The sequence below is a fragment of the Anser anser genome, assembly GCF_964211835.1.
Source record: "Anser anser genome assembly, chromosome: 8".
Classification (NCBI taxonomy): domain Eukaryota; kingdom Metazoa; phylum Chordata; class Aves; order Anseriformes; family Anatidae; genus Anser; species Anser anser.
The window spans coordinates 22,900,378-22,911,695 of record NC_139728.1 but is presented as its reverse complement, the minus strand read 5'-3'; the positions used below and the strand labels follow the sequence as shown (position 1 = coordinate 22,911,695).

The 11,318-nt window shown below is 62.7% G+C and overlaps 1 protein-coding gene across 1 annotated transcript; it reads right to left on the bottom strand.

Moving 5' to 3' along the window:
• Positions 1–4,169: 4,169 nt before the first annotated feature.
• Positions 4,170–8,326, bottom strand: TSPAN1 (tetraspanin 1). Its single transcript, XM_083846979.1, has 8 exons — positions 8,238–8,326; positions 7,997–8,061; positions 7,190–7,396; positions 6,764–6,838; positions 5,980–6,078; positions 5,504–5,641; positions 5,016–5,099; positions 4,170–4,797 (listed from the first exon to the last, which is right to left on the bottom strand). Exons 2-8 carry the CDS (start codon positions 8,051–8,053, stop codon positions 4,744–4,746), a joined length of 714 nt encoding a protein of 237 aa, XP_083703105.1. The 5' UTR covers positions 8,054–8,061; positions 8,238–8,326; the 3' UTR covers positions 4,170–4,743.
• Positions 8,327–11,318: the final 2,992 nt, after the last annotated feature.

Genomic DNA, 11,318 nt, shown 5'->3' with positions numbered 1-11,318 from the left:
CCTGCCCTGCAGCGCCGGTGCCAGCAGAGGTCCTCCGAGCCCTGGCGGCTGCCAGGGTTCTCTGTTTCCTCCTCGAGCTTTATCATCGCTATCTGCAGTTTAATAACCGGCACAAACTCTGACCACGGGCTGGCGCTGGGCGCGATGAGCCCCTGTGCTCCCTGCTGGCACCTTCTGCTGCTCGCTCCCAGCTCCGTGCCCCTCGCTGCCTGCCTTTGGGTGGGGGGCGGTGGGCAGCCAGCCCCTGGGGCAAAGATTCTGGGTCACTTCATTGGATTTGGGTGTTTTTTCTTCCTGAGGAAATGGGATCCTGGGATAAAGGGGGCTTTTTTTTTTTTTTCACCCAACCTCCTGCCCAAGGTCACAGCGCAGGGAAGGCACCGGGGGGGGACAGGGGGCTGCTGCCATGAGCCAGCCGCTGCCTGAGCTGCCAACCTGAGTCTGTTGGTGGCAACAACACAAAAAAGCGGGGGGGGACGGGACAGGACAGGAGGGCCCAACCAGGAAAAACAACTCCTGGTGGCGTTTGTGTTCCCCTTCGCTCCTCCCCGCGGGCTGGGTGCAGGCAGGGGTGAAGCCAAACCAAGCAGGGCCATGAGAAAATTCAGCCTCTGGGCCAGCCCGGTGCGAGGAGCTGCTGCTGCAGGAGCCTCCAGAGCCTCCCGGCTCCCATCCCCATGGGGCAGGGAGCCCACGGGGGCTGGGGATTGCCCGGCCCTGGGGAGAAGCAGGGAGCGGAGGTGGCTGCAGGTGCAGGACCCGAATGGGACGGGGACGGGCGGGCAGCAACCACCGGCACGGACCAGCCCAGACCAGCTCCGTGCACCGGCCGCCTCCTGTTCCGCCCGTGGCGAGGCCAGGCCTCGTCCCCGTCGCCTCCCACCCCTTTTGGGGCAGCTTTTGGGGAGGGGGCAGCCCCCCGGGCAGAGGCTTTCCCCCAGCCCCATGTCCCCGGGGCGTTATTTGGCGGGGCGGCGGAGAGGGACATCGCCTCCCCAGTTTGCATCCGCCACCGGTGGAGGCCGGAGCCTCCTCCAGGACGAGGCCGCCGCCTGTCTGTGGGACCAGCAAAGCCCACAGCGTTTTGGGGGCTCAGGGCTGGGCACCAAGCTCCTGCCACCCCCAGGGAGGGTCACGGAGCTCTGTCGGTGACCCAGTGAACCCCGCAGAGCCGTGGGGGTTCCTCTGGGCGTGCGGGAGGCTGCGTTTATAGGGGCGAGGCAGCGACGTGTCGGCTCCCACGGCTCGGCCCCCCGCGGCCCCAGTTCCAGCACCCGCTGCCCAAGTCACCGGTTCCCAGGTCTCGCCCGTCCCCCCCCCCCAGCAGCCCAGCCCCGCTGCCTTTGTGCAGCCTCACAAAGGAGAACCTGTCCCGGCTGCTCCGCGTCCCGGGAGCTGGCTGATAATTAAACAAAAGCAAAATAGCCTTGGCATGAAACCCGACCTTTCAAGAACTTGCTGGGGGGGGGGGGGGGGAAGGTAATTTTTGCATAATTTCTCGGGGCTTTTTTCCTTTTTGCATTTTGTTTGTTCAGCGGGGATCGCGGTGCCCACGGGTGCCGGGGCAGGGTGCAGTCCCCACGCTGGGCATCGCGGTCCAGGCTGCCCCTGCCCGTGGCCCTCTGTGCTCCGTGAAATTCGCGAAACAGCCTCCTGACGTCCTTGGGGACGCCTGTCCTGGTCCTCCCGGATGGAGGCATCTCCGTGCTGGAGGGATGCCAGCGCCTGGGGCGTGCTGGCCCTGTCCCCGTCCACGTCCCCATCCCTGCGAGGGAGGCAGTGGTGCTGCACCCGACCCCCCGCATCCCAGATCCACGATTTTTGGCACCCTCTGTTATATCAGGAGCCCTGAAACGGAGGTGCCTGACCCCACCTGCTCCCAGGAAGGGGCTTTTTTTTTGGTCCCTGCGGCAGGGATCTGTCCCCAGGCGATGGGGAGTCCCCGAGTGGGGCTGCCACTTCCCGTCCCCACGCACAACAAAGCCCAGCAGCAATTTCATCCTCAGCCGGGCGCCCCGGATTGTGGCCATGATGATCATTACGCCGTATCCTGCCCAGTGCGGCGTTAACGATTAACTCGCCGGGTTTGATACCGGCCCCAGCGTGCTACGTTTCAATTATCCACCACCACCACCGCCTCCGACAGCCCGACCGTAATAAATCAGGGCACGGAGCTGCCTGAAAGCACCCGGCTGGCCCCGGGGGGGTGTCTCGGGGTGGGGAGGAGGAGGAAGGGGACGGGGAGGAAGGTTGGCAGGTGAAAGTGTGCGCTGCCCCGCTTCTCCCCCGGGGAACGCGTGCCCTTCGAGGCCGTCCTCGCCTCTCCAGGGACGTCCCGGCTGAGCTGCTCGGGCGCAGCGGGAGGGAACTTCCTCGTAGCAGGCACTCCTCGTGCGGGTGATGCTGGATGGGTTCGCTTTGTTTGCCATTCACACCCTTTATCGGCAGGAACCGTAACAGCCGCAATTCAGCCTGCTGACGATGGTCACCGTCCCCCACCGAACGCAATTAAAAAGAGGGAGAGGAAAGCTCATTTTCCTACGGCCAGGCTGGGTTTTGCCTTGGCAGCCTGCCCCGGGGCACGTGATGCTGGTGGCGAGCGCACCCCGTGAACCTCCCAGGATTTCGAAGGGTGCTCAGCACGCACCTCGGGGTGCCCTGGGGGTGAAAATAACCCAACCCCAGCCTCGGTGAGCTCCGGCCCCCTTCCCAAGCAGGGAGCAGCCCAGGCACGCTTAGTTTACCCCACCAGCTGCAGGACCTCGAGCCCAAGGACACCGAAGCAGGGCAATAAGGAAGTTTCTGCTCGCTGTTACGTGTGCGCAGGGGTTTTGGCCTCGGTCACTGATGTCACAGCTGGCAGGGGCTCGGTGCTGCTGGTGGAGTTGATGAGTATTTATGGAAGCAGGCAAACCTAGGGCTGCGGGGACTTCTGGTGGTGATAGGGCTCCCACGCTAGCAGGACAAGGGACGCTGGCAGAAATCCCTCACGTCTCCCTGCCCCACAATTTTCCAGGAACTAGGGGCAGGACCTAGGGCAGGACAGACCTTTGGTCAGACCTGCACCTCCATCCCTGCAACGGCAGTGCCAGGGCTTGCAACCCCTGGGCTTCGCTCCGTGCCTCAGTTTCCCTCCATGTGGCAGGGAAAGGCACCAAGAGGCACCCAGGGTTTTGTCAGCCCCCAGCCTCGTTTGCTGGCCTGGCCGCACTCCTGCCAGAAAACCCCAAATTAGGGGGCCCAGACCCTTGGGATGGGGTCCCCAAGCTGCCTTCAGGAACAGGCACCCCGAGCACCCCGGTGGGTGCCTGCACAGGATGGGCAAAGCTGATTTAAATGGGTATGGCTGAAAGGGGGGATAAAACGAAGGGAAACTGGGGCTCTCCTGTTTGTGGGATGATGTCTGCAAAGCTCAAATGCAGGGTCTGCAAGCAGCATGACCGCACCACCCCAGAGCCACCAAAACCACCGGCATCGCCCGCAGGAACCCGTGCCGAGGGGTGATGCTGGCACCTCTCGAAGGGCTGGGGCAGTGCCAAGGTCCGGGCGGCTCCCACACCTTTGGGAAGGGAAAACAGGGAATAAAAACCCCCTGACGTCACCCCCGAGGTCACTGGTTTGTGGCGAGGCTGGGACCAGCACCCACCTGGCAGCAGCGGGTTTCTGGCAGCCTTTCCCCAGCTGAGTCACCCAGGGTGGGGAGCGGGTCCCGTGCCCGCCCCGCTGCCACGTGCCTGCTCCCACAGCAGGGCTTGTTGATGGCACGCACAGCCCGGGGACGGGGTCAAAGCCCACAGGATGAAAGCCGAAAACAGAATAAAAACCCAGCTCTGGGTTTTTAAAAGCTTTGCTTTCCCTGCGACAGCCCCAGGCAGGGCCCTGGCTTGGAAGAGACAGAGCTGCCCCTCTTTTGGGGTCACCAGAACCCTCCTCCCCCATGGGCTCAGCCCCCAGGAACAGGGCTGGGACACAGACATGGGTAAAACCCCGTCAGCTCCCATCCTGCTTCCCCAGCAAGGTGCTGGTCGGAGCGAGAAAGGGCTCCAGCAAAGGGCAGGGCAAGGCGCAGAGGAGCCACGGAGGGAAGCGAGGTGTGGGCAGCCCCCTCTGCACAGCAGGGGCTGCGGGTACACGGATTTATTGAAGAAGACGGCAGGAAACAGCTTACATCCAAGACCAAAAAAAAATAATTTTATTTTTCTTTACATTAGGGAGAGGGTTTTCACACTGAAATCACAGCAGGGACCTACAGGGCTTTGCACCACACCAGGGGCAGCGACCCCATGGGACCAGCACAGGGACCCCAGTTTGGGGGTGCAGCCACCACCACGCCGGTCGGGGACCCAGCCCGGTCCCTGGTCAGCAAAGTAAGGCCGGGGACAGGGAGGTGGCAGCACCGGGGAGGCACTGCAAGGGTTGGTCAGGGCAGGGCCACTGCCTGCTCAGCAGCCCTGATCTTTGCCTGGGCCATATCTCCTGCTGGCATCAGCAAAACAGACCGGGTGGTTTCCCCCCCCGTCCCCGCCTCAAAAAAAAAAAAATATCTCTATGTACAGATGCATTACGCCGTATCAGTACAAAAATATACATATAAATTCTACAGATCCCAGCTCAGTAGATCAAAACAGCTCTAAGGTCACAGTGCACCGGACGGCATCAGGCCCAGAGAGTGGTGCAGCCGTCAGGAGCACCCCGGCACACGGTGGGGGGGGGGGGGGCACGGCTTCCTGCTGCTGCCGGGGGTCACTTCTGGTCCAGGTGGCAGTACAGGTACATGGAGACAGCCATGGCCGCGATCTGTGGGGCAAGAGGCGAGTCAGACCCGCAGGTGTCCCCCCCCCAAGCACAGAGGCAGCCAGGTGACGGCCCCCACCTGGCACACGCAGGGAGGAAGAGGAGGGTGAGCCCGGGGAGGAAAGCTCAGTAGCCACCCTGGGGCAGGTGGTGGCCCATGGGGGCTACACCGGCCCCTCGGCACCCCCAGCTGACCCCAGCCCCGCTGCTCGGGCACTCACCTCCAAGGCGGCGATGCCGGCTGCCACGCCGCCCACCACGTCTGCGTTCGTCTTGATGTCTTCCAAAATCTGGTCAAAACAACCCTGCGGGAGCAGCCAGGCAGGTGAGGACGGGCATGGAGCTGTGACCCCCCCCAGCCAGGGGGCATTTCCCCCAGGAGAAATATCGTGGCTCCAGCCCAGAGCTGCACGGTCACGAAGATGGTCGGGGGGGACAACTCAGCCACCCCTCAGGCCAAAGCCCCACATCTCCATGGGGTGGGGAAATGAGGGAGTTTGGGACCAGGCAATGGAATGAACTTTGTTCGTCCCCAGCAGGCCACTGGGGACGAGTCAAAGCCACCGCAGCCCCCCAGGGACTCAGCACCCAGGGGATCGCTGTGCCCAGAGCTCAGGCTGGGGATAAAGGCTGGGTCCCCCTCCCCATGCCAGGATGCACCCCAAAATTGGGTGCTGCCAGAAGGCAGGAGCCGCATGCGTGTTCATACCTGGACCTGACTTGCTGCCGCGAGTGATTCGTTGCATGGGTGCTTGTTATAGCAGCAGGGCGGAGGGTAGGTTTTGTGCTGCGTATACCACGGGGAGTTTTCGAAGTCTGTATAGTTATTCAGGCCACAGCAGCCGACCTAAGGGAGAGAGAGGGGTGGTGAGAGCATCCTACAGGTCTCCCTGTGCCCATGTCCCCACCGCACACTCCCTCCTGGAGGAAACGTGCTCTGGACCCTCCTCGCCCCGTGGAGGAGGTCACCCAGCTCAGCCCAGGAGCTTCCTAGGGCAGGACCTTGCTCCAGCAGCTCTCACCCCACCTCAGGACCTCTGGGTCCCAGTCACCTGGAAACCCATGAGGTAGTCACACACACCTTGGGCCACATCCCCACCCCACTGTCCCACCCAAGGGCACCACCAAGCCCGTGCTGGGAGCATCCCGACCCCGACCCGGGGGGAAGCCCAGGGCTCAGCACACCTCCGACATGGTGGCATTCCATATGCGTGTGAAATCGTCATTAGCCCCGTAGTTCTCCTTCAGGATGGGAGTCACCACGGCTGTCAGAAACGTCTCTGCCTGCGGGGAGAGGCCGAGAAACGCCATCAGAGACCGTCCTGGTGAGCACCACGGAGCCAAGGGCCCCCAGTGCCCGTACCGCTCCCAAACCCACGGGGAAGAGGCCACGCAGGCCAAGCAGGGCCAGGAACACGTCACGCCGTGTCCCTTTGACCCAAGGCAGCCTGGCAGCCTCACCAACCGCAGCATTTTGGCCCCGAGGCCGCTGGCGGCAGTGAGTCAGTCGATAAGCAGCCCGGCCAGGGCAGCCAGGAATGGTGCCTGCCCTGTGGTTGACTTCTCCTGCCTCCAACGAGGCGACATTGTGGCCTTCCTCCCCAGGGGAGCTCCCTGGTGCATAATAAGCACTTGGGTTCGCTCGGGACTGCCTCTCCTGCGTGGCTCCTACCACGAGGAGTGTCCAGCCTTGGCTGGTACCTCACTACGGTGTTCAAAAACAAGCAGTGGGCAAAACCTGGATGATAATGCTCGTTTCTTTGGGGCAATGGGATCCCCGCCTTGTTGCCTGCACCTCGGGCAGCCCCTCCACCCAGCCAGGCTGTCCTTGCCCGCCCACAGAGCCGGCACCGGAGTTTGGTGTCCCGTCCTTCCAGCCCACAGGCAGCAACCCCAGGCCCCCCGTTTTCCTAAAGGGATTGGAAGAGTCCCAAAATGTCCCAGCCCACGACCCCGCTAAGCCACTCACAAGACTCGTGTAGACCAGAACCACCACGGCAGCGGCGATTTCGGCGATGAAGATGATCAACACCACAGAGAAGAACTGGGAGGCAGCGAGGGGAGGGAGGTTAAAATGACAGCCAGCATCCACGGCCCCCCCAAAACCCACCTGTTCCCCAAGGGCCATCAGGACCCTCACCCTGCTTCAAGCCGTGTCTAGTTGCCACCAGCCCTGCTCCAGGGCAGAAGCAGCACAATTTTGGGGTCCCTCCATCCCCACATCTGCATGGGGCTGAACTCCAGGGTTCAGCCCTGCTTTTCCAAGGCTCACCCAGCCCTCCACGATACGGGGACACCCAAGGAGGACACCTCCGAAAGAGAGGCCCATCCCTCAGGCCTCCCCCACCAGAGACCCCGCTGGATAAAGCCTGGCTCGGCGCGGGCCCGTCCTTACCATCATCAGGAGACATTTGCTCTCCTTCTGGGCGCCGTAGCACCCAAGGAAGCCGATGATCACCAAGATGGCACCGATGACGATGAGGAAGTAGCTGACGTTCACGACCTGCAGGACGCTAGACGAAAGCGTCCCGAATATCTTCAGGAAGGACTGCCCGTCCACCGTGACCCAGATGCCGACGCCCAGGAGGGCCCCGCCACCAAGCTGGGAGGAGAGAGACGTGTTAAATCGGGTGCTTGGGGAAAAGCAGGGGCAAAACAACAGCCATATTGTTCTGTGATGGTTTCTGGAGGATCTCAGCTTCTTGATTCTCCTCAGCCAGGTGTTTTTTGCAGGCAGCTTCAGCTGCCCCCCCCCCCCAGCCCACCCTTCGTGCCCTCGAGCTCCCAACCCAACCCCAGGAGGCAGCAAGGGGAGGCGGATGGAGGCCACCAGCCCCCGGGGAAGCTGCCATCGTGCCCCAGCAGTGCCATCCACCACGTTCAGCCTCTCCCCCAGCCCCAGAGACCCCCACACCCACGCTGAGGTCGCTGCCACACCGGGGGGCTGCTCCCCTCACAGACAGGGGGAGCCCAGCAGGAGGGACCCTGGGGCACCCAGCACCCTGCCAGGCACGGGGAGGGACTTGTGGGGTCGATACAACAGCCACTGTCCCCCATTCCCCCCCACCGAGGGCTTTGGGCATACCACAGGAGCAAGAGACCCCACTGCCCCAAGGCTCAGGGTGCTCCCCAGCCCCACAGCCCAGCCTGGAGGGACCGCCGAGAGCGGGTGTCCCCGGGTGGGGACAGCCGGAGCACTTACAAATATGGCCAGGTTGAAGAGGATCATCATGACCTTGATGAACGTGAAGCACCCCATCTTTGCACCTGGAGAGAGCAGGGGGGGTCCGAGCAGAGAGACGTTACCAGCAGAGCCAGGCACAACCCCCCTTCCTTGGGGCTGTTTTTTGGGGTAGGAAGGACACACAGAGAGCCCCCACTGGGCACCTCCAAGTCCTGGGACACCTCCCAGCCGTGCTTTCCCCCCAAAACACCCAACCTACCTCTGCAGCGAGCAGCTCCAGCAGCCCCAACTCCAGCAACGCCACCGCTCTGCCGCCCCCTTGCTGCCCCCACCACCCTTTAAACGGGAGCGGCCCCGGGGCCGCCCAAGCAGCAGCCCAACCCTTTGGGGCCACCCCCTGGGGGTGGCGGAGCCACCAGGTCCCTTGGGTGCTCGGTGGCTTGCTGCCCTCTGCTGCCCAAGCCACCCCGCCTGGCGAGGCTGCAGCCTGCACCCATCACTGCGGCCTCTGGGTGCTGCTGGGTGGCTCCCTCCCTGGTGGGGAGGGGATTTGGGGTCAGAACACCCCAAAATTGCTTTGCATGGCCAGGCATCGTACCCCAAAGTGGCCACCGAGGGTCTGGGGCTCTTCTGCCAATGTCTGGGGCAGGCGGTGGAGCCCCCAGAGGAGCCCGGCGCAGGGATGTGTGAAAGCCCCAAATCTGCGGTCTCCTGGCCCAAAACAGAAGCAGGGAGAGGAGGGCACCGGGATATGCCCCCCCGGAGCCGGTCTGTAAATGAAAAGCCGAAGTTTGGGGTGCTTCCCACTGTTGCAGTGGCTTTTTGCTGGTGGGGACACAGCAGGAGAGGATGGTGACGACCAGAGCAGATGCCAGCGCTGGATGTCAGCAGAGACCTGCCGTAGCCTAAGGGCTGCCGAAAAATAATGTTTTTCTTTGGAAAGATGCTTTGAAACACGGAGGTTTTCCCCAGAAGGGGCTGCAGCAGGGAGCAAAGCAGAGCACAGGGGGATGCTGAAGGTCTGACCCTTTTGGGGTCCTCGCCCGTCAGCGGGGCTGCGGGACAGGGCTGGGGGCCAGCCCCCTCCCCAGCAGGGGCACTGGGTGCTCAGCACGTCCCTCCCCACAAGGGTACATTTCAGCAGGATGGAGTCATCCCCTTTGGGACGCGTGGCATGTGGAGGAGCCCTAAACCCTCCCAGGGTGCTCACCCGGATCCGGGTGCCCTAACCCGTTCCCCTCGCTGCCTGCAGCCTCAGCCCATCCCACAGCAGCTGCCCCTCAGCCCTCCTGCCCTCTCCCATCTGGGACCTGCTGCCCCTAAATGCAAAAGAAGACCTCCATCATATCGCCCCTCTCCCCAAAACTACCCCATCCCCTGCTCGTTGCACACAACCCCCCCCACCCCAGAAATAATTTTAGCAGAACCCATAAATATTTGTGTTGAAGGAGGCGCATTCCCAGCCCCAGGGAAATTGCAGGGCTCTGCTGTGGCTGCACCCCGCTGCCCTAACCACATACTCTGGGGTTTGGGTGCTCCCCGTGTCACCCGTCCGAACCCCACTGGGGAGCCAGGGCTGGATTTTCTGGCCTGACCTCGGCAGGACGAGCCCGGTGGCATTCCTGTGTCCTTCCCAGCCCGCGGGTGCTGAGCGGGGCTTGCGGGGCTTGATGCCACCCATGGGGACAGAGCTGGGCATGGGGACACCCCGCTGTGCCTCGGGTTCCCTCCCTGGAAAGCACGGGGTGGAAAGCCACGGAGACGGGGGACCAGAGCAGAGGGACTCACAGCATGGTCTTGATGGGGTTTTGGGGTATCCCCAGCCAGGTGAGCCCCTTTTTGGGGCTGGGAGCACCCATCCAGCTCTCCAGCTGGCCCCGGGTCGCTCGGGGGGTGGAGGACGGGCAGCAACACGTTGGGGATGAACCTTCAAAATGAGCTGGGCACGGCTTTGGATTTGCAGCTTGAAGTTACCAAACTTTGTGAATCTGTGATGAATACGTCGCTTCCTCCCCTCCTGCTGAAACAGGGTGGAAATAAAAAGGAGACATACATTTTTTACCTCCTGGAAATGGAATATTTCAGCGCCCAGCTTTGAAAGGATGCCTTGCTCCGAGGCAAAGTGCAGACCAGTGTAAAACAAATAAAACTCACGCGTTTTGGCCGGAAATCTGGGGAAATCACCGATCCCCTGCTCGGGGAGGGACAGGGGGAGGTGCTGGGTGCCATGTAGGATGCTCCCTGTGAGCTGGGGTCTCTGTTCAGCACCAACTCCTGCCCTGTAGGGGTGGTCCAGGAGCAGGAGGGGCAGAAATAGCTGGGGAGGTGCCCACCAGGCAGCCCCAGGCGAGGAGCAGGGCTCAAGGGGAGGGCAGGGACCATCCCCGCAGCTGCAGCAGCAGCACAGTGCCAGCACCAGAGGCACCGGGACAGAAAAATCCCTTTTCGTGCTGGAAGCCCATCCTCTGGGGAACAGGGGCTCCGTGCTGCCCAGGCGAATGTAGCTGCAGTGAAATCCCCCGGGATGCTGCCGCACTGCACGGCCAGGCCGTGTGCTGCAGGGCGAGGGGGGGAATTTGCTGAAATTCCCATCAGGAGGGGCTGTACATCTCCTGCACTGCTCCCTAGCCCCTGTGCCTCAGTTTCCCCCACTTTCCCAGCCCCTAGGGTTGGGAATTCCCTCGCCCCCACCCCGCACTGCTCCTGGATCCAGCCAGAGGGCGTTCCCCAGAGCCCACGTTTTAGGTGCCAGCTGTTTTTGGGACGCCCGACCTGCAGCAGAGGCAAGGAGCAGCTGTCGGTTCAGAGAGGTCAGCGTGAGAAGCGAGGATTTAAAAAATAAATAAATAAAAAACAAGAAGACAAACCATCTGGAAGCGAGCTGAGCCCCGGTGCTCTTGTTGCATGCAACAACCACGCCGTGGCCATGGGGTGGTGATGGGCATGGGGGTGGGTGCCCAGGGGATGGGTGCCCAGGGGATGGGTGTCATGGGGATGGGTGTCATGGGGGTGGGTGTCATGGGGATGGGTGCCCAGGGGATGGGTTCCCAGGGGATGGGTGCCCAGGAGATGGGTGCCCAGGGGATGGGTGTCATGGGGATGGGTGCCCAGGAGATGGGTGCCCAGGGGATGGGTGTCATGGGGATGGGTGCCCAGGGGATGGGTGCCCAGGGGATGGGTGTCATGGGGATGGGTGCCCAGGGGATGGGTGTCATGGGGATGGGTGTCATGGGGATGGGTGTCATGGGGGTGGGTGCCCAGGGAATGGGTGCCCAGGGGATGGGTGCCCAGGGGATGGGTGTCATGGGGATGGGTGCCCAGGGGATGAGTGTCATGGGGA

Excerpts from the sequence above, each read along its gene's own strand:
- TSPAN1 (XM_083846979.1), bottom strand. The coding sequence starts at position 8,053 with ATGGGGTGCTTCACGTTCATCAAGGTCATGATGATCCTCTTCAACCTG. Across the intron at positions 7,397-7,996 it reads TCTTCAACCTGGCCATATTT|CTTGGTGGCGGGGCCCTCCT; the intron begins GTAAGTGCTCCG and ends CTCTCCTCCCAG. Across the intron at positions 4,798-5,015 it reads CCGGCATCGCCGCCTTGGAG|ATCGCGGCCATGGCTGTCTC; the intron begins GTGAGTGCCCGA and ends CTTGCCCCACAG.